Consider the following 23,250-nt stretch of genomic DNA (forward strand, 5'->3'; position numbering starts at 1 on the left):
CATTGCTACTCAGCAAAACCACAACATGCCTGTAAGAGGAGTTCTGAGCATCCTCTGCTCCCAAAGTGTTTTGTCCTGCCAAGCCACATGCCATTGCACAGTGCCATGCCACTACTGCTTGCACACAGCACTGCTGAAATGTACAATGCAATGTGACACATATAGTTCAAACTAAAGAGCACTGTGCAGCAGGTGACTGATGAAGCTTAACCTTGTGTAGGTACCCACCAGAGTGACTTGTATCAGTTGATCTGTTGGCATACCCTACCTTGGAGACCACCTACAAACCACTACTTACCTCCTATAGCCTATTAATTACTCATAGCCTTGGAGGGTTTATTACTTGCATGGTATTACCTGAATCACTGTGATGCTTAGGCATGGTCTCTTCCATTATTTCAATGAAGTAGCTAGATCTGTCATTAGCACACAGAATCCAAATGTCAATTTTACAGCTATACAACTACCTCCAGAAATGCCACCATATATGAAAACTTTTTCATTTATGAAAACTTTGTGCTCTCCCAAATCCGCAATTTATACCCAAGATCAGTACTTTGCTCTCTTCTAAAAATGCTGTGTTACAGTTAAGATCTGGAAATACTTAATAACATGAAATACCTTGTTTAGCTCTTCTCGTTGGTGTTCTTGACTTTGTGCTAATAGTAATAACTCAGTGTTTTTATTTTCTAGTTGCTCAGTAAGTTGTACACAAGATGATTGATGCCTTTAAATAAGAAATAAACAAAACATGAAAGAAGCAGAACATTCAACCTTTGCCTTACAGTATCCTCTCTGCAGGGTAAAACTGTGGAAGACCTGCTTGCTGTTGGAAAAAAAACCAAACAGCCGAAGATTTGGCCTAAACCAGGTTGGATTTTGAGAGATTTCTAGAGATGAAGGACAATGCAAGTGAGTGCAGAAACAATCTTGAAATCTCTTGTAGATTGGTATTTCATATAATCTCAAATAGCTATGGTAGATTAGATAAACCATAAAAAGATGAACATTTTACTCAAAGGAATTTAGGGAGAATCTTAATCGCACTACTTCCAAAGTGTTTTAATGCCGAGAAAATGAAAGAGATTGTAAACATATAAATATAAATACAAAAATGCATTGATTTGTAAAGATCTAGGCAGCATTAAAGCCTTTTAACAGAGCCTGCATCTGTTGCTTGCAATCTTGTCATATATAATTGCCAATGAAAATGTTTTTTCTAAAATTGTTTAGAATCTGACATTTGAATCCAGAGTATCTTTTTGAACAGACTTAATATAAATAAAATGTAAGAAAAAAGTTATTAGCTCAGAAAGACTTGTTAATTTAAATATTGTCTTCAACACACATACTTTATTTGAATTTCCTGCATATCTTTATACTCTCTGATTTTCAATAATTCTGTATGCAACTGTTTGCATTCCATTTGTATCCTTCTCCAGAGAGCATCCCGTGACTGCAGCTCATTTCTCATTTCTGAAAAGCTTGCCTCCATGTTCTAAAGAAACAAGCAAATACATAAATAGTTAAATAAAATTAGACAGCTCAAAGTGCTGTATTTTGACACATCATTTTCAATACCTGTACAGTTTGTATGAAAGGACATACATGCTTTTATTTTGAGTTTCATTTCTGAAAAAGGTATTGCTTTCATGTCAGTTCTTTTTTCCAGAAATGTCATCTAAAAATCAGGTGCTGAATACTCTTTAGCTCTTGCAATGTTCCAATGCATCTGTCTCTGAAACTATCATAGGAAAGATCATTCAGAAGTTCTTTATTGTACTAAATGCATCTAAAATACATAGTTTGCTTATTTCAGCAGGTTCTGCACCCTAGAATGTGCTTCATATGCAAGAATTAGATCCATAAGTAAATTCCATTTTCTATTTTCCTAACAGCATTTCCAAATTTATAAGCTTGAAAACCGCAAGGCTATAGAAAGGCAGGGTTAGGTGCATGATTAGGTGCTTCGTTAAACATGGAAGCTTGGAGCAGATACATCTAGCTTTATGTACTTAGATAAAGTATGTGTTCAATCATCTCCAAAACTAGTTCCATCTGCATGGAGTTAATTGTTTATTTAAATGAACATGATAAATTTTTCAAACAATCATAAAAATATTTTTCTTAAGGACTCCACAAATGTTATCTCTATTTTACTTTTAATTTCTGATTGATAATGTGATAGACAACCTGAAGATACATGCTACATTTGGCATCATAAAATCTGAATTCCCAAAAAAATCATAATTCCTCCAAAATATACTGAAAACATACTAAAGATAAAAACTTGGAAATACAACCCACAAATAACAAAAGTATCAGTAATTATCAGATTCTTGCAATAATAATATCCAGAGAATATTTATTTCCTCTCACCCAAGAACCAAATTGTGTTCCAGATTTAAAAAATAATATTTTCCAAGGATGTTGACCCTTTGCCTTTAACACTATTATACTAAAGCCAGTAGTATTTTTCATAATTTCTTCATGTCATTTTATTTTAATATTGTTTCCATGTTTAAAAGCAAAAATAAAGCCTTTAAACTTTCAAAAGGCAACTGGAATCCAGAAATGACACCACAAGCAAGGAACTTCAAAGGTTTATTTCCCTTAGAGCCTCATATTAGAATGACCTTCCTTCCAAGAAGCCTGTGGTTTTCCTCTGGCTGAAAGGGCTGCTAAAGACAGATATGAAGCGCTTTTGCGTTTTTTATAGGGGCTGCATATACAGATTAATTAATCTTACCCTTTGTTAAATTAAGGCTGAGAGAGCTTTTTTAAACTCTGAAATGCAAATCTGGGCATATTCACATGAAATAAAGCTTAATGAATTGTTAAAATTGTCTGCAAGACTTGCTTATGATCATCTTCATGACTTCAATGTTCAAGAAATGGCCACGATTATTTTATAATGTATGAATTTGGGGGAGGGTTACCCCTCTGAATTCATTCTGGGGTGGATAAGGGGAATGAATGCTACACAGTTGTGTGATGGAAGTCATATCATCTGTGGCAGACTGCAGTCATCATACATATTTACATAAATTGTATTTTCTTCTGTGAATTATAATAATAGCAGGAACAAGAGCAGCCACAATAATAATTTAAACAGAACCTCAGGTCAAGAGTTTCACACATCACTTAAAAAAAACCATTTAGATATGTACCACTTATTATTTTAGGAAATATCTATTGCATCTAGTTAAAACATCAAAATAAAAATTAATTTTGAACCAGAAAACTTTAGCGTTTTTTTTTTTAGAAAATATCTAATGAAATATTTTAAAAGTCTGTTTCAAGCTGAAAAATTTACCAAATCCTTTCTTCCATGAAAAGTTTTGCTTTAGCTAGCTTGCCATGTTTGATATCAAAAGGAAGTCTCAAAATTCTCCTGATCAGCTCCTGTTCTAATTCTACTCAAAGCTGTTCAACCTTTCTTATACAATTATATGCTGTATTTCTATGTAAATTAGTGTCCACCAGCTGACTTAATACAGACTTTCCAAGAACCAAGCTTCCTGTGTGATGTTTTCAGGCTGCCTCTCATGTATGCTGCAATTATATTTGTCAGGCCATTCACAAGGTAGAGAAACAGTCTGCAGTCTCAGTTTGGATCTTCTAAAGTTTGTATTTTCTGTACAGTCAACAAATTGGTCTTCCATGCGTTTCACTTTATCACTGTTTCCTTGCTAATTAATAGTCCGAGAAATATTTAGAAGCAGACATGAAATGCTCATAGACATAGAAGATATATGTGGCACAATACTAGGCTTGCTGCATTGCCATCAGCCTTACCAAGATTCCCATCTACTCCTCCCTCCCTCACCCACATCGGGTCCAACTATTCCCATCCTCCACCTAGCACTCCTTCATGCAAACTTGCTTACTCCTTCTGGCTGACAACAGGCCTCGCACTTCCTTCTTTCTTGTATCGACATTCCTAAAAAAATATTTTCTGAGCTACACGTTTTCACCGTACATTGATGATGACTTTATATCAGTGTTTTCTTCTGCAGCTATTTGCAAATGCAACTTTTCTAACGAACACAGTATTCCACAACACCAGCACAGTTATTCTGCAACTTTCTGCCCTTTAGCTGATAATGTTATGTAGCTCTAGCTCCACTTCTACTTAAAATGTCTTCAGCGCTTCCTACAGCTCCTGTATTATGTTCACACAATTCCAAAAATCCTCTTCCTTGACTGTTTTCTTGAAGGCTACAGCATGATGGCATCTACTCTCTCTGTAGTACAGCATCTATCCACCTGCTGCAGTTGCCATAGAATAGAATAGAATAGAATAGAATAGAATAGAATAGAATAGAATAGAATAGAATAGAATAGAATAGAACAGAACAGAACAGAACAGAACTATTTCAGTTGGAAGGGACCTACACTGATCATCTAGTTCAACTACCTGACCAATTCAGGGCTGACGAAGTTAGAGCATGTTGTTAAGGGCATTGTACAAATGCCCCTTAAACACTGACAAAGACTTTGAACCATTCCCACATATCCTATTGCTGGGTACCAAGGAGAAGAGATCAGCACCTCCCTCTTCACTTTGATTTGTTCCATTCCATACTCTAGTTCCACTATTTTTGATGGCAGCTTTTTTAACAGGCCCCAAAACAGAAGTTTTTGCTTGCATACTGATAACTTGTATACAGGCAAATGACTCAGTGAACTAATGTGCAAATGAAATGTATCAACAACACATGCTAGACTTGGCTGTTCTGACAACAGCTGAAATAAACCTCTGCCACATATATGTTAATTCCTATAAAGTATACTGCATATGAAGTTATAATTCTGCAAGGTTGTTTATAAAAGAAATAGATTATCTTTCTCCAGAAAGACTCGAAGTCACTGTAGGGCACTCAATATATTACTGAACCTTGAAGTACTTAAATAAATAAGCAAAACCATAATTTATATATGTTACCAGAAAAAAAAAATAGCAACGAGAATCTCATTCCTGATCTGTTTCAAACATAGCTAATAAAAAAGGCTGTAAAGATCTTGTATTATCTCAATCTTGTCAGAACTCATATATCATGACCAAATGAAGAGGCCCAAATGGCTCTCTTCATAGATCAGTGCTGCGCTGAAAAACAGTACTCTAGGGATAAGATAAAAAATGACTTCACATGGTTCTTCACATGGCTGGCAACTTAAAAATTCATTGACTGCGAAATCTTCTCTCAATAATGAAGTATACCATACACTTTTCTATATACGTATTTACTAGCTATATGGCACAGTGTACAACAAGGTGTAAATCAGATAAAGACATTTCATAGAAGTCATTTATATACAAGGAACCAAGTGAACTAGGTCAAGTTCCTGTAGATGATATGGATACAGGAAAGTTATAAATGCTAGATAAACAGACAAGAATAAAATATACTACTACATATCAAACATATTTCTGTTTTCTCTTTATGTGTTACTCAAAAAAATTGTACTGTTCACAGCTCATTCTGCGTTGCTGCAAAGAATATAACTAATGTACTGATCCTTTATATAGGCATGTCATTATAACTTTTTAAAAGTATACTCTTAAGTAATTAATGTTCCAACATTAATTCAACAGTCATCATGAAAGAGAAAAAGTATTGCTACCTGACATTGGTTTTGGTACATTTTTAGATCCTCCCGGAGTTTCAGATTTTCCTCTTCTAGTTTATTCTTGTTTATTGCTATTTCATTCGCAGTTGCCTTTAGTTTTTCAATAATCAACTCATCCTTTTCACTTTCGGGCTGGCCATAGGTAATTACCTCCTCTTGGTTTTGTTTCTTATTGCTTATTTGGACTTGATAATTCTGGGTCTGCTTGTGTAAAACAAGAAAATCTTTTAAATGAAAATCAAATCATTACTACTAAAATCATAAAGCTTTTTCCATTTTCATCAGTATTTGCTTAGAAAAGATGTCAGATTTGGAACAGTTTGTATTACTTCTCTAAAGGATACATTTTTTTTTTTTTTAGTCTCAAGTTCTTTGCTTTCAGTAAGAAAAATGTTTCAGAAACTGCAAGGGCACAGAATTTTTCCAAGGATTTTTCTCCTCTGCTATGTATTTCCCTAGCACTTAATGTTAATTAGCCCCAAATGTGAAAAAGGTGCTTATGATGACCTATGCAAAGCAGTTACCTATAAAAAATAATATTAGAGAAATGTTCTTCTTTGATTTATCGAACTCAGTAGGCGTTGTGTGTGTGTGCGCCTCAGGATAGATATTAACCTTTGACTAGAGAACTAGCATTACATAGTTCATGTATAAACAGCTCAGTTACTACAGTAACTGTACTTCTTTGATATCATTATCCTTAAACTTGGGGAAGAATCATTTGCACGTTCTGCAGAGTCCCACACTCCATTCAGTTTCTTGTACTAATTAAAATCCTAAACCTAAAACTTCAGAAAAGTGGTATTGCCAGTATTTGTGAATTCACAGGCATCATGAAGAAGCATAATTACTATGGTAACTGTTTTTGTAGTTTAAAAAATTATCCACATGGATCCCTCTACTGGGAGATTAACAAGCAGCAGAAATCTTTCAGAAGACTGAGAATTAGCTGAAAAATGACAAGAAGATATAACCTGGAAACCATATATCATATGCAGAGATCAAGTCGAGCAAGAAAATTAATATTAAAAATAAATAGGGTTACAAATACTGCATTTCATTGATAAGGACTGCAAAAACGCATGCTTTAGACAGCCTTTGATGTCATTGATTATGTTCCCGTAATTTGTGTTGGCTGAACACCTAAGTAGAACTGACCACTGGCTGCATATCAAATAAAAAGCCAGAAGAAATTTGCAGGTAAGTTTAATTTCTATAGATAAATAAATAAAATTAATAAATTAATACCTACAGATAATAAATAATAAATTTCTATATATAACAATAATAACAAAAAAAGTTATGGAGTCCGATATACCATAATGTCAAAGCATCCTGTGAAAAATACAGTACAAGACTCTGTAGAAGACCGTAACTATATGTGGTGCGATATTGCCGTCGCACCCCCACTTCCCTATGTTAACATCCTGCCTCAGAGGACACTGCCCTTGTGCTCTGCGGACAAGTGCCTCCATGTGCTTGCGCAACAGCCAGGGCGCGAAAAAAAGGAGAGGGGAGGGGGCAGAGGAGGGCTTCCCGAGGGGGCAGCACGTATAGCACAAACTGCACGTATGCAATTGCGATCTGTGCATGGGCATGGGACCTGACCCCTATAAAGGAGCACGCGCGCTCCAGTGAGGGGGCTTTTCTCCTTCTTCCTCTCCTCCTTGTGTATCTCCCGGAATCTGCTTCGACAAAGCCTGCGATGCTTGGAAATCACAGATGGAGCTAACGGAACATCACTGGACTTGGAGTGGTGGTAGCTAGATTCCTCCCCTACTCAGACCCTCTCCCCCTCTATGTTTCTATCTATCTATCTCCCTATCTCTCTCTCTTTTTCCCCTCTCTTCCCTTTACTCTTCCCCACTCTCCCGGTTGTCTCTTTATATAGTTCTTTTCTCCCCGTTCATCAAAAATAAAGCTGAAGGGTTGTACGACATTTGACTCAATCCAGTGTCTTGACCTTGTCCCTGGGATTGTAATGAAACCTCCCTGACATTGGATCGGGACAGACTCCAACTGGAAATCAAAGACCTCACAAAGGAAGAGTTTGAGACAAAGACACAGGACCAATTAATGCTTTTGGAACAGTTAAGAGGTAATAGTCCATCAGGCTTCTATTTAATAAACTAGTTGGTGTTATGTTACAGTTGTGAAGAAAATAATCTCCAAAGAAAGTTCACTGATGGCAGTGATGTAAGCTTCAATACAAAAATGTGAGCGATCACCTTGAGTACTCTGTTTTGACTTGTCTACCTATATAATCAACATGCATCAGTCAGTAGTGTTGTCTAGTCAGAGCCTTGTTTTTTTAACACATTTGTATGAAAGTTCAATAGTTGCAATATAATGCTTTCAGCATCTAAATCCAAAACTTAACTGTCATCCTTGGAAACTCTGGATATGAGTAGAGAGTTTTACAGGAATTGCTAAGAAAGTGTCTCACTAGATTAAGACCCAATAAGCTTAGTAACAGTGGAAAAGGGGATTACCAGTCAGCAACGTAACTGGCTTCTCCTTAATTTTCGAGCTGCCTTGTGGTCCAGCTAATTTGTAAATTATTTTCTAATTTTTTTTTAGAGCAAGATAGATCATCAAGACATCATTAAATCAATGTTTTGTTCTGAATTGGAAGGAACTGAAAAAACGCTAGGTCAATAGGCTATATAAAAAAAAGTAGTAAGCAAATTGGCAAGTAAAAAAGAATCACAAAGTGAACCAAGGACTGAATAGTAACTTGAAAGCTGAAAAATATGATAAAGGGATATGCGATCCAACAAACAACTCCAAGTGTGATTTTGGAGTAGCATATACAAAATAATTTTTCTGCATAAATTATATTAATGTATATTTATGATCTTCAAAAAAAAAGACTATCTTAGATTTGAGAGAACTTTATATTTGAGTCAATACAGTAATGGCATGTACTACTTACTTGATAAAGTACATTTCAATATCTTGTCATCACAACAGCATATTAGTAAATATCAAAGATAAAAGTATCTATCTCCACAGTATACTTGAAAAAGTATTTTTATCAGAAATACTGTCATTTTCATCATGATACTCATTTTCTCATTTTCATGAGAAAGATAAAATAACTATATGTATCATTAGATCTTTCGGTATGGGTCTGCCTTACTTAAAGCAATGTATTCACTACCATTATATCCATGTATTGTGATTTTTTAAATTAAATTAAAATAACTCCAGCTGAGCTAACAGCTCATTTTGTTCCTAAAGCAAGGAGGTAGGAATTTTACCTGAAATAAATTACATTTTTCGGACAGTAATTTTTGTTGAGCATCTAAATAAATGAGATGATTTTGGCAGATTGTCCCCTTCTTGTCCCATTCTTTTGATTTTGCCTTAAATTCCTGCAAGACAGCAAAACAAAGCTAGTAAACACAGGGAAAATAGCTTTTTTCCTTGAGGTAAATAACTTTGTAATTTGTATAGTTTCATAATTTTGGAAAGAAGAAAAAAAGAACTATGATATAAACCAGCCATCCCCACCAGAAAAAATCCAGTCTTAAGGACTGTTAATCTGAAAAAAATGGGTAGCAAACATAATCATTCAATAAAAATGATAAAATATTTTAGATCACTTCCATTGCTGTAGACCTTAGAATTATGACTGTAATACACCCATTTTATTGGAGGGTATTTCCTGTGACTTTAAAGCTATATCAGTGCCAAGTAGAGTAATCAGCAGGGAATCAAACCCTTAGTCTTCAGACAAATGTTTTGAGTGCTTTTTTCCTTTTTTAAAAAAAAAATGGGACGGCAGCTACTGTGAATAAATTTTACTTCTTGTTCTCTTTACAATTGCTGCTTCTGGTTCTGTGTTCACCTAGTTTAAACAAAATGTTTAACAAATTCTATTATATCAGATTTATCTAATACTGGTTTTGTATTTGCACTTATATTCCTATTTATAGTGTATTTAAATTTGCTCTTAAATCATAGCAGATCTTATATGTTCACAACTAGACTTTAAAGTCAGTATCCTACATAAGTAGGAGAACTCCAGTTACTAGAGCAGTTGCTCTTTTAGTTTGAAGAATTAGCAAAATAACAGTATACTGGTTTATACTGTGAAAAGTATAATACTTATAAGCTGTTACGACAACTTCCTTTTTCACAATGGAAATGTTGGTTCCCAAAAGATAGATGATTTTTTATAATTATCCTAAACTGGCATATTCTTTAAAAAATAACATTTTCTTTTCTATTGAAACAAAATTGAATGCTTTCCAACATAGATTAATACAAATCTTCTCTTACAGCTTTCCTAATATCTGCTTTGACATTTTAAACCAATAAACATCTTCCCATTTTACAAAATGTGATACAAATGGAGTTTCAGTCTACTTAATGAGGACTGCAGGTTCAAGGCCTTACTAAAGCACTGCTGAGCTCAGTAGATTTTCAACACAGTAATTATTTCCTGAATACTAGAATTTGCTGAATATATTCCAAGCACTCATTTTTCATACTGCATAATTAATCAAATTATAGCATTGTGTTACATTATTTTCACATTTTAATCTTGAATAAGGTCATTCTCAAATTAGCTGGATCAGTTTCACAGTTGTGATATATTTAGTCAACGATAGATATATAACCCATTTATTAGTCTTGTAGTAACAGATGTTGGCAGGTATGCTGCAATCCAAAGTGTAGTAGCTTTTCTGATGGTAAGGATTCTTTCATGTGGAAGAGACAGCAACATTATGTAGAGCTAGAATGTGTCCTATTATGTAGGAATAGTCAGCTGAAAATCATGGAAGTTAGTCCTATATCTTACAGAGTAACATAGAAGGCTATTAGCCAAGTCCAAAATAAAGATCCTAAATTCCTGTTTAATTGCAGCTTAAGTATGAAAGTACTTAAAATCTATTAAATCTTAAATTTTTAATTGTAAAGTTCTCAAAGTCATCTAGATCATAAATCTACATAAATCTACATCATAAGCCTGTAAGTCTTCACGATGCTTAGCAGCTAGGCAACTAGCTCACACTTTCAACTGGTATTCCTCTGCTTACTTTCCCTACAGGACCCAGTTTAGCAAACACTCGAAGCACGCACTACTTTATTACGCTCTCTACAAAAGATGACCAGAAAAAAAGTTGGGTTTTTTTTTGTGATCCTCCTATGCTTCACCAGAGTAGTGGTTAGACTGTTCTCCCCATATGTGGAAGACTCAGTTTAATAATCTTCTCTCCAGACAGAATCTGAATCAGATTCTTCCCATGTTAATTTTCTACCTAACAAATGTTTTTTTTCAACAGGCTCTGGAATTATCCCTTTTGAAGTTGTTTCACTTTGCACAGGATACCAGCAAATTTATCGCATAAGTAAATAAAGGAGAAGCAAAAATTAGTACAGCTAGAGATTACATCGCTCAGTTATAAGAAGTGAGACTGGATATCAGTTTCTGCACCAGTGAATGTGGCCAGAAGAGTATTTGGGGAGAGGCACACTCTCTACATGCCAGTTCTCTGCGCTGGATAACTGTCCTGTTGACCCAATAAATATTTGATTATTCCACATATCATAAAGTAACTTCTAACTCTGAGAAGTCAAGGCAAGCAATTCTGACCAGAAATCAGTATCTTCCTGAATTCAAGTTGGCTAAAATCCATTCTGTGTCCAGAGGAAAGGGAATATGACCGAATGCTGTCCTCAGCATCTCATATTATCCAGTCCCCAACTCAGGATGCTGGATTCTGTGGAATGTATTTTTAAGTGCCTATTCCTTCCTCATGCGTTACTTAGGGAAATTAGGCACTGAAGTCAGGATTGTGGATTGCCTCAGGCACACGGGTGCTGACAAGATATGTGTATAACAAGTAGTTTTCCAATCTTAAATACCTTTTTTATGTAGCCTTGCATGGCCAAAGTTGTCCTGAAATCTGGAAAACTAGAATTAATGATAGGCATTATGTGACAGTATCCTGCATATGTGAAAGGCCTCATGACTCAAGAGATTATATTATCCAGTACACATATATTAATCATGAAAAAAAGTAAAATTTATCTATAGTTACACTTCTGAAGAAAATTATCTATATTAGCTCATAAAACTACTAAATACACTAATGAAACTTGGATAAAAGAAAACCTGAATACTAAACTATGCACCTTTTCTTGCCAGAGCAAGAAAATTATATAATTTTTGTCAAATTATCAGGAAATTAAATTTTAAATTAAAAATGAGAATGTAATAAATGATAATAAATTAAAATTAGAATATAATAACAAAGTATTCTTACCTCCAGTTTCTTGTATAAATTGCTTAGTTCAGATGCTGTCTCTAGGCTTTCGTCACATTTTTCTCTACTTTCAACCTCTTTTTGTTTTAACTGATGTGACTGCAGCTTTTTGTAACTATGTGCCAACTTTGAAAACTAAAAATGAAAACAGAGTCAAACATGTTGAATCTATCAAAGATGACCACGTGGCCAAAGTTTTCTTTAAACTAGAATTGCCAACTGCAGCTTCAGCATTCTAAATATTTAATCAATGTAACAAAGAATCAACTAATAAAGTCAATTTCTTAGAGATAAACAAGACTAAGCTCTCGTATAAATGCTAACTAACTATTCAAACGGGTTCATTTGACAGCTACTTAATTCTGCTGAAGTTCTTTATGGCACTGTTACCCATAGGGTCATTTCCTCTACAACGCTCATATGAAATGTTCTATACTTGTTTACTGCCATCTTGTGTTGAGATTTCTAAAGGGTGCATCACTAGTCAGAATGAAGGATTATCATGAATGTATTTTAAACTTACATGTTGCTTTTTTATCAAGAAAATTGTTGAAATGTTATGTATGTCATAATTGCATTCTTCTGGAATCATGAAGTACCAAAGAGTGTCTATGAGAATTAGACACTATATACTGTTTTACCTATTGATCTTACCATGACAGCATGGCTTAGGAGTTAGAGGCAAAGCAGTCACAGGCCTGGAAGGGAAGGTACCAGTAGAAGTACCAGCCTCTTCAGAAGGTACGAGCCTCTCCAGAAAAACGGCCATTCTGATCAACAGTTAGCTAGACTACACAAGCAAAGGGGGTAGTCACCATTAACAGGTTTGGTACAGCAAACTGACACTGTCTGGTAGAGATATGTACATCTGGTTTTGAGGAAAAAAAAAAAAAAAAAAAGGAAACCCAAGGATATTGGCAAAGGAAACACTAAAAATATGGTCTTGAGGAAGCCGAATGAAAGAACTTTGCAAAGAATGTTGAGTAGAAAAGCTTACAACTATGAATACTGATCATGTCTCTTGTTGTTTTGTTTAAATTCAGGTATATAGGATGGTTTACATTCTCTGTAACAATTATGGCTTCACTGAAAAAAATTATAACTCTAACATAAAGTTCTTTGTCTAACCAAACAAAATCCATAAATCTCACATTTTTGTTAACTGTTCAAGTGAACTACTGTCTGGAAAAGAAATTATTTCCAAGGAAGTAATTGGAAATGGAATAGAATCCTATTGAACCAAACCGGAATGAGCAATTGAGGTCTGTGCAGGTAACAAAGATGGCCAAAGAAGTCCAGAAAGGATACAGAACAGAAACTGGAGTTAAAAAATCATCATGTCTAGAGACAATTGAGATTATTTTGGGAACTCAAAATACGGAACAGCAAAAAAGAATTGTAAAGATGACCAGAAGATAGATTGTTCTAGATTAGAAAGTTTCATGAAATGGGGAAGTCCAGGGATAGATTTGAGCAACTTGGAATTTCTGAATAGAAATCCTGTAACATGGACTTAGAGAGCTATCACCTTCAAAACAAAATAAAAAGTCCCGCAGAGAAGCTGCCTATATTTGAAGTTGACCTTGCCAGAGAACACAGTTAAGATAAAATATTTAAAATTAGTCAGATTATCCAGGCTCAAGCAACATGGAACTCATTACCTTTGGAACAAAGATATTGTTTTTCAAATAACAGGAGTTTTGCTCTTGAATATATTACGGTATACATGAACTACCTGGGAAGAGCAAACTCAGATGAAGACAGGTATTAGACTGTTCATGCTAAAAAGGCTTCCTGGAAATACAGGATCCAACACTTCAGTAAATCAGTCTAAAATGGAACAGAATGGCCAAAATGAGAAAATTTAGTTGGAATATTAGATTTATTTAATGAAAGTAGGATATTTCAGATAGACTATAGTTTGGATGTTATCATGACTGGAAGCTAGACTAAAAGCCAGGAATCTTTCCATTTAACACTAGATATTTGCTTTAAAAATAAGATCTAAGTTGTTCTGTTTGCATGTTGTACAAGTGAAAAAAAAAAGGACGCATTTTTGTGAGTTCAGGGGTAAAATTCATATAAGTTTAGATTTCTGAAAGTTAGACAACCAAGCCTCAGCTACACTGCATTAGAAAAAGCTGCCTTCAAATGCTTAGTCATTTCAGCTATCTTAAATTCTAATCATAAAGTGACATGAATTATATTCTAGGGGTGTCCATTTCCCTCCATTGATTCTAAAGGGATCCTGAGGTAGCTCAGACGTAGCCACCTAGCTTTTAAATGTCTAAGTGAGGCAATTAGTTGCTAAAGTGCTTAGAGCAAGAATGGATTCTTGTTCATTTGCTGAGGGATTTCTGTCATTTTCAAAATGAGAATAACTACTAAACATTAATATAGAAAAAAAAATGAAGGAAGAAAGTAACGAAGATGAACCCTTTTTAAGTTTTTGCTATTTAATGATGACAAAATGTTGTACATTTGAATGAGTGCATAAGTGTGGCCTAAGAGTTTCAGGTTACGTATCAGGAATTATTTCCCTAATACAAGAAAAGTACAGGTTTTACTGCATTCGACAGGCATACAATCAATTTGGTGGGAATGTTGCTCATTAAACAGCTGCTTTTATCGGTAGCAAGGGTAAAAAGCACTGAGGATCACAGAAGCAGTATTTCAGAGAGAAATTTGTTCTGAATAGCCTAGCATTCTTAGAGCAAGAAAAGGTCATCCTTTCTATTTCTACCAAGATTAAGGAGGAACAAAAGTTGGGAAGGATTTTAAGAATACAGCTGTAGAGAATGATGCAACGCTACTGGTAAATAGTAACACTCACATCATTTGTGCAAAACTAAATTGTAGCTCTTAAGATTGTACAGTGTAGAAGGAGGTATAACTTTCAAGTGAGGATAGGCACCAAAAGAAGGGAGACAAAGGATACAAGGCAAAGATTAATATTGTTAGGGAAGCTCTACATTTTAGATATGAGTTTGTGCAGCTGAGAAGTGGGGACATTAAAGTCATTCTGTTGAGACACCACAGCACTGTAATTTAAGAAAGAAACTCAATAAGGAGACTTGGTAAAAGGTAGAGGAGCAGAGTGGGATAGTCTTACTGTCTAGCACAGGTGCTTGGAATTGTTCTGACAAGTAAACTTTCTGTTTATCACACAGAAAATCTAGACAGCCCTCCTAACTTAGGCACCTAACAGTTTACTTCTTCGGTCAATGTGTACTGGATGGATATTTCATGAAGAAAAATGGTTTGGTGAAAGGAGAGGAATGGGAATCGGAAAACAAAATGCAAATGGCATCAGTGCTGGAACCTTTGGTAAAATAAATAAGATGACTGAGAGAGAAGAAAATGTTTGGAGGCATAGATTGGGAAAGTGATGTATATTCTTAAGAGCTAGAAATCCAAACTTCTTGCATTAATATAAAAGGAGAAGCAATCACAAAACTCAAAGAAAATTAGATGGTCTGAGTGGTAATTAAAAAGGAGAATCTTGGCAAGAAGTATAACCAGGTTTACAGAGAGAAGCTTCTAAGTTAGGAAGTGTCAGATTCTTTAAAAAAAACCCACAAAGAAAAAACAGATTGTATTTGCCCAAGGAAAGGACTTGTAGGGTAATTAACAATTTCAAAATCAAAATCTTTATGAAAAATGACCTGGAGTTTCAATATCAGAAAATTCAATTTCAGTGAAGTTCTTATCAACAAAATATAACATAAACCCAGTCATTTTTAGCATGTGATTAAAAAAAAAAAAAAGTAAAAAATATTGCAGCAAATGTGAAAAAGGATTAGAGAGATGTCCTATATTTTGGGGGATAGTTCTGCATTGCTAAAGGTATCTTACAACTTATACATAAAAAGTCACACCATTTTTCATTGTATGATGTTTAGCTTCTCAATAATCATGCTTAGATGTTGTTTCTTTTTCTGTAATTTGTGTAAATTATAAAACAGGTTTTGTTCCTAGCTACTTTCCCAAATGATTAAAAGTGTTAATTACATAACAATCAAAACATTCTCTGCTCACTCACAGAACTCTGTGCCAAATCAATTTCCATATGTAAAAGAAAAAAATAAAGACAATGTAACCTTAAAAATAAGTTATACATTTATTGGTTTGATGGATTTGAGTAGTCAGCGTTCTCACCTCAAAATGAAAATAATGATATCCAATCTATGCAATCCAAGATGATTCTATGATAAGTGTGCTGATTGGAAATTTTTAATTGTAACACTAAATCTCTGGTAGGAGAATCCACTGAAGGACGCAGTAGGATAGCAGGAAAAGCAATGCAGATTTGTATATGTTAACTTGTTAAAATCTGAGAAACAGGATAGACTGAAGTTCACTAAGAATTTAGATTTGTGATTGAAGTGGAAAATAATGAAGAAACAAAAATACAGGCACAGGACAAACACAGCCAAATAGAATCAGAACCATACAATGGTTTCGGTTGGAAGGGACCTTTAAAGATCATCTGTTCCAACCCTCCCTGCCACATCTTTCACTAGACCAGGTTGCCCAAAGCCCCATCCAACCTGACCTTGAACACTTCCAGTAATGGGGCATCCACAGCTTCTCTGGGAAACCTGTTCCAGTGCCTCACCACCCTCATAAAAAAGTAAAAATTCTTCCTTATGTAAAATCTAAATCTTCCCTCCTTCAGCTTAAGGTCATTACCCCTTGTCCTGTCACTACATGTCCTTGGAAACAGTCCCTCTCTAGCTTTGTCAAAAGTCCTCTTTAAGTACTGAAAGGCCACAATAAGGTCTTCTCAGAGCCTTCTCTTCTCCAGGCTGAACAACCCCAACTCTCTCAGCCTCTGATCATCTTCATGGCCCTCCTCTGGACCTGCTCCAACAGTTCCATGTCTTGTACTGGGGACCCCAGAGCTGGATGCAGTACTCCAGGTGGGGTCTCATGAGAGCAGAGTAGAGGGGAAGAATCACCTCCCCTGACCTGCTGGCCATGTTTCCTTTTATGTAGCCCAGGATACAACTGTCTTTCTGGGCTGCAAGCACACTCTGAAATAAATAAAGCCAAAACAAATTGCCAATGTCAATAATAGAGGTTACTCCAGTTTTGATACTATGTTCCCTTATGGAAAGCTATCAGACCACTTTAATAATCCTTGTAAATCAGGCAAACTAAAACCAGAAAAAATTATAGTGATGACATGATGGGAACAGTTTAAGTCTTAAAATTCCTAATGTGCATGAGTCTTATTATCATGAATCTAATTATCTATTTTATTCATTCACCAAGGTTTTAGTTTATTAGTCCAAAGTCAGGAAACTGAGTATCTCTCTTCATAACAGGTGTCACACTCACATCAAAATCCATCCAGAGTTTGGACATGTCAGTACAGAAATGATAATAGGGCCTGGTAGGAAGCTGTAGTCATCCTCATTTGTATGACATGATTCATCTTTCCCAAATCCATAAAGATACATCTATATCATTAGGCATGTATAAGCTCTGTATACTGCAATCATAAAATAATGAAACTGACATTTTTCTTACTTGAGATTTCAGTGCTTGAAGGTGAGTTTCATAATTCTGAGCCATTTCATATTTAGTTTTCTGTAAGTCTTCTAGTTTCTGTCGAAGTAGTCCCACCTACAGTTAGAATAAGCATTCAAATTTACCTTTCTGAAGTGTTCTGTAATATGTCATTTTTGGAATAGTCATTTGAAACTTTAAAAGAAGACCATTGCTTAAAAGACAGATATTAAAAAAAATATTAATTCAGTAACTTAATAATAAAACTGAATACCACAAACACAGATTGTGTCAACATCAAGTTAGGGATTTTATAGTAAAAAATCTCATTGTATGCTTATGTTATGATTTAATAATAATATTGTATGAGTCTGTCATGAAAGACCATTTAATGAAAGCATTTCTGACCCAACTATACGAATGAACTGCTGTGCCCCGTTGTGAAATTTTTGCTTGAATGGCTTATATAATCATATAAATGACTTTCAACTACTTATGTAAAATTACCAGGAGACACTGTAGACTCATTTCAGCTCCTTAAGTACAGCGCCATTTGGGCTATCTTGAATTATCTGAGAGTTTCACAGAGATCTGAGAAATATGACAAAGAGCATACATGACACCTATGTTTTTCTGGAGGTGCAGCTGGAAGCTAGGTGGAATATGCTAAAATATTTCAGGTAACATCTCTGTACAGGCAAATAAATTGATGCTTTAAGGATTGGCTAGCTGAATTATTCTCTTGGCTTCTCTGACTGCAATGACTAAGGGCAAGTTCCTAATTGCTCATTAGAGAGAATTATTTTCAAAACTCCCACTGACAGTTTAGACACCTAGCTCACACAAGGGTGCCCATGTGTAAACACCTAACTTCAGAAGTCCTGAACTAGAGCTGAATGCTGTGCTAGGATCTACTGGTGCTTCTGAATGAATATTCAGCAGACAAGACTGTAAAGTACAGACAACATCAGGTACACTGGGGCTTTCAGTTTGATAAGCAAGTGTAAGTAGTAATACAATTCAAACCTTCACTATTAATAATAAAGTTATCAAAGACAGTATATCATGTAAAATGATAAAAATCAGGTAGAAACAGGAATTACAAAGATAATTTTGTGAAACTTTTTGAACTGTACATTTCCATTTAAAATTTCTGATGAAACTAGAAGTGTTGGCATTTAGAAAAAACATCAAATTATCTTTTTACAGCTAAACTGAGAATATTTGATTTAGACTTTAGGGAAATAGAAGAAATATGAGACTTTCAATGACATTTTTACAATCACTTTTCAGAACAGAAGCACACTTTAAAACAAAACACTGAGGATAATTAGTGACCTTTAAAGGGTGTTTGATATTTTTACATGGTAGAACAAACAGGTCTCCTTATAGAGCATTTAGAGCATACTATTAACTAACTCCCAGAATAAATACTTTCTTTATAGAACATGATATTCTTAAATACCTCTTGACCTTTTTGATCCAGTTTGATTTGGGCACTTGCTAATTCTTGATCCTGGATATCCATCTTTGCTTCTAAAGCTTTCATCTTCCTTTCCCATTCTACTTTCTTTCTGTTTACCATGATGTCAATTTGATGCACTAATTCCTGAAGTTCAGATTCACATGGAGAAGTTCTAATAATATAAAGGAGAGTTATTTTTTCAAATACAGAATAGGGGAGAAAACAATTTTTTATTTGCATTGCTAGGATTTTATTTTAACTCTGATGTAAATAATCACTTTTCAACACCAGAAAGAAAGAAATGGAAAGCTAAATGATGCCTTCACATGTAGGTGGAATCTCACTTCATCTGACTTAAGTTTGCTTGAAGTCAAAATCAGAGTATTAAGCATATTCTGGACTTTTTGCCAAGCTTCAATGCTGTTTGATATCCTCTCACTCTTTCAGGGAAGAATTGTCAAATAAGCATTAAGTTGAGTTGAAAGTATCCAGGCCCAAACCTCAATGGGCAAGAGTGGGAGAAGATGAATATTAAGTTGCTTATAGGCACAGGACTTCCCACTAAGGATACATAATGAGGGAAGCAGAGTTTGTTGGAGGAAGTTATTAAACAGCTGGCTTGAAAGCAAGCCACAATTCTTAATTGCTAGTTCAACCTATGAAGACAGGCTGAGAGAGTTGAGGTTGTTCAGCCTGGAGAAGAGAAGGCTCTGGGGACACCTAATTGTGGCCTTCCAGTACCTAAAGGGGCCTACAGGAAAGATGGTGAGGGACTGTTTATGAGGGAGTGTAGTGACAGGACAAGGGGTAATGGGTTCAAGCTGAAGGAGGGTCGATTTAGATTAGATGTTAGAAAGAAATTCTTTACTGTGAAGGTGGCGAGGCACTGGAACAGGCTGCCCAGAGAAGCGGTGGAGGCCTCATCCCTGGAAGTGCTGAAGGCCAGGTTGGATGGGGCTTTGGGCAATGTGGTCTAGTGGAGGGTGTCCCTGCCCATGGCAGGGGTGTTGGAACTAGATGATCTTTAAGGTCCCTTCCAGCCCAAACCATTCTGATTCTATGATAAATTTTCTATAAAACTTAATTTTCATGGAGTCATATGGAAAAAAAACTCAGACTGGTTTTTTTCACTATGATTAATTACACATCAGGAAAAAAAATCTGTTATTTGTCAATCATTAAACACTTCAACTTGATCTCAGTTTACTTAATTAAGATACGAGATCAGAATTATTTAAGACAGTATTTTTGATAAAAGCCTTTAGCATACTCACTACTGTAATGCTTGCTTCATGTCATTTATTGAAATAAAATTATTTTTATTAACTTCATTTTTTTAAAAAATACCACAACTTCTAAGCATTTTTAGTGTGTTCAGAGGCCATAGAATGTTGGATATAGATATTTTATACTAATTACCAAAAGGGGCATATATCTCTCTGAAGTGAAGGAAAAACTTTCACTGACTGTTTTTAGCTAGTAGAATAATGTGTTGAATTTTAAAACTTTTGAGAGTAGCATTTCTTTCATTTCAATGTCTCTAAACATTTACTTTCCACACAATTTTCTTAGTGGCATCTGTTAACTGAATGTCCTGTTCTCATATGAGTTAACTGTTGATAAACTTTTCTACTTCTTTTCCAATTCTTTTATAGAGCTTTTTAAATAGATTTCCTGTTTCCTGTTCTAGTTTTAATTGCTTTATTTTATTTTTTTCTAAATAAGAGATTATATTTATAAATTACCCTAATATACAGCTTTATTACTTTCTTTAGAAGACATACTTTTATCTTATCTTTGTAACATATTGGAATGTATTGAAATGTGCAACCTTATCTCCTGTCCAGTTGCCTGTCAACTCTCTCTCCCTTATCTCAACCAGTTATACTGTTAGTAAACTGTTAGTGGTACACCTGCTTTCTCTTCGCATTTTTCATCTGTCAGAGTGACTATTCATTGTACAGCTGAAGTTTAATCTGCATTTAATTTCCATTTCCTCATACTGTTGCATAATTTTCAAGTCTCTTTTTTCTTTTTTTTTGTTTTCATTAGAAGCTTATATTGAATTTCCTGTTGATAAAACCAGCAATTGTATTCTTTCATAAATTTGTTAATTATCCCTCCTGATATCTAAACTGATGCAAAAAATGTATTGTAACCTATTACTTTTCATGATAATAAATTTAGCTTTCTGATAAGTAATCTAAGAATGCTGTGACATTGTTTAGAATTATGACATGTTCCATTTTCCTTTTAATAATATTATTTATCTCACTGACATTTTCCCCAAAAGTAAAAGTGATAGCCACTGGTTATATTTTAATTGATTCTTTAATTTATACAAATTTAAAAACTATGTATTATCTTGACCGCTAATGGTACACACCTCTGTGTGCACATAAAATGCCTTTATGATCACTAATAATTTTGCAGCCATTCTAATATCTCTATGGCAAGATGGTTTATTAAAATGAGCATAGCTATTATGTTATTAAATAACTGCCATAGAGACAGTCACACAGAGACAAAAGATGGTGCAGCATCTGAATAATGTAGCAGCAACCTACAAAAGGGTTAATGATAAAAAGCACAGCAGTATGCCTGTACCGCTCCATCCTAGGAAGTGTTGGAGAGGATTTCAAAATTAGCATAAAATGCCATTTTGTGTCACGAACATTACAATCTGACATAGTTTTTGGGGGACATCGCAACCGAGAATGTGCCAAGCAATCAGGAACTCTACTTTAGCAGAACTCTACTTATCCAAACACAAACTGAGCCATGAATGCAGAGGCAATATCCCTATAGACAGTGAGCCTTCAAATGCTGAGCATGCTGCCTGAAGAACAGTAAGCTAACATGCTCCTCTACTGTAAATGACTTTGCAAAATAAGCCTTAATATAAGCAGCTGCTTTTATTCCTGGTAGTTGATACTACCATCTTCTGTGAATACTAGCATGAATCATAGAATCATAGAATGGTTTGAGTTGGAAGCGACTTCAAAGATCGTCTAGTTCTAACCCCCCTGCCATGGCCAGGGACACCCTCCACTAGACCAGCTTGCCCAAAGCCCCATCCAACCTGGCCTTCAACACTTCCAGGGATGGGGCATCCAGAACTTCTCTGGGCAGCCTGTTCCGGTGCCTCACCGCCCTCACAATAAAGGTTTTCTTCCTAATATCTAGCCTGAGTCTACCTTCTTTTAGTTTAAGACCATTACCCCTTGTCCTATCACATCAGGCCCTGCTAAAAAGTTTGTTCCCGTCTTCCTTATAAGCCCCCTTTAGGTACTGGAAGGCTGCAATAAGGTCTCCCCGGAGCCTTCTCTTCTCCAGGCTGAGGAACCCCAACTCTCTCAGCCTGCCTTCATAGGAAAGCGTGAAAATGCTTCCTTTCTTTTCTGGCAATCTTTCACATCCCAGCTTTTCAGCCAGCTCTCCAAATGTCTGCCTTCCTAGTGCCTTGAAGTCCCCTGTCTGTAGGTAATGCTCTGGGTCAAGTGCTGGTCCCACACACTCTGCATTTCATATCCTGTATGCTCAACTTCTGACTGCTCTACACTAATAAAAGAGTGCCTTAACATAGAGTCATAGAATAGTTTGGGTTGGAAGGGACCTTTAAAGGTCATCTAGTGGATGGATGGATGGATATGTGTTTACTGACTATCTTTTTTGGTGCTTAAATGGTGCATATCCCTCGTTTGGATAACTATTTCAGGACATTGGAGCGAATTTGTTAGATTTACACCATCATAATTACAACTCAACTTTTTTTTTAAAGTAAAATTCTTTACAATTTTGAAACTTTAACATTATCAATGTTAAGCTTGGAAAGGCTTTTTAAATACACACATAAATCTTAATGCCATTTTAATATTAAAACTGTTAGCAAAGCCATTTTAAAATTTGAGTCAAGGAATGATAATAACCAATGATAACCAAAACTGTGATGTACATATCACAAAACAAAAATGGCCCCTCCCCAAGTGCCTGAAACTCATCTCAAAATAGCATTAATGATGCAGCAAACTTTGATTCCTTCTGGGTGGAATATAAAATGGGATTTTAAAAGCAGAAGATGAAGCAATACTGCATCAGGACTACCTTTTCTTTGATACTACTATAAAGACCTGTGCCCTTCAAGCCTCATGTAATGTCAGGTGACAACACTTCGGTGAACCACCAGCAATAACAGCTATCTGATTTTAGCCTTCAGAAATAGGTACATACTTTATTGTGTGTCACATGGATCATCTAAACATTGTTATGGAAGTGCAATTGCAACCTCTAGCCTGGATCATCAGGTTACCCTTTCAGATACACCATGGCTGACATCTTTCCCTCTTAAGTTCAGCTATT

General features: G+C 35.3%; 1 protein-coding gene across 1 annotated transcript in view; it reads right to left on the reverse strand.

Moving 5' to 3' along the window:
- The window catches only part of DEUP1 (deuterosome assembly protein 1), a 44,768-nt gene that overhangs the window by 17,512 nt on the left and 4,006 nt on the right, over positions 1–23,250 (reverse strand). Inside the window, exons 3-9 of the mRNA XM_075742411.1 lie at positions 18,892–19,063; positions 17,448–17,543; positions 11,913–12,047; positions 8,898–9,011; positions 5,629–5,838; positions 1,353–1,498; positions 622–727 (exon numbers count right to left, since the gene is read on the reverse strand). Coding sequence (XP_075598526.1) covers positions 622–727; positions 1,353–1,498; positions 5,629–5,838; positions 8,898–9,011; positions 11,913–12,047; positions 17,448–17,543; positions 18,892–19,063 — 979 coding nt within the window. The remainder of the gene's footprint in view (positions 1–621; positions 728–1,352; positions 1,499–5,628; positions 5,839–8,897; positions 9,012–11,912; positions 12,048–17,447; positions 17,544–18,891; positions 19,064–23,250) is intronic.

Source organism: Balearica regulorum, chromosome 1 (assembly GCF_011004875.1).
Source record: "Balearica regulorum gibbericeps isolate bBalReg1 chromosome 1, bBalReg1.pri, whole genome shotgun sequence".
NCBI lineage: Eukaryota > Metazoa > Chordata > Aves > Gruiformes > Gruidae > Balearica > Balearica regulorum.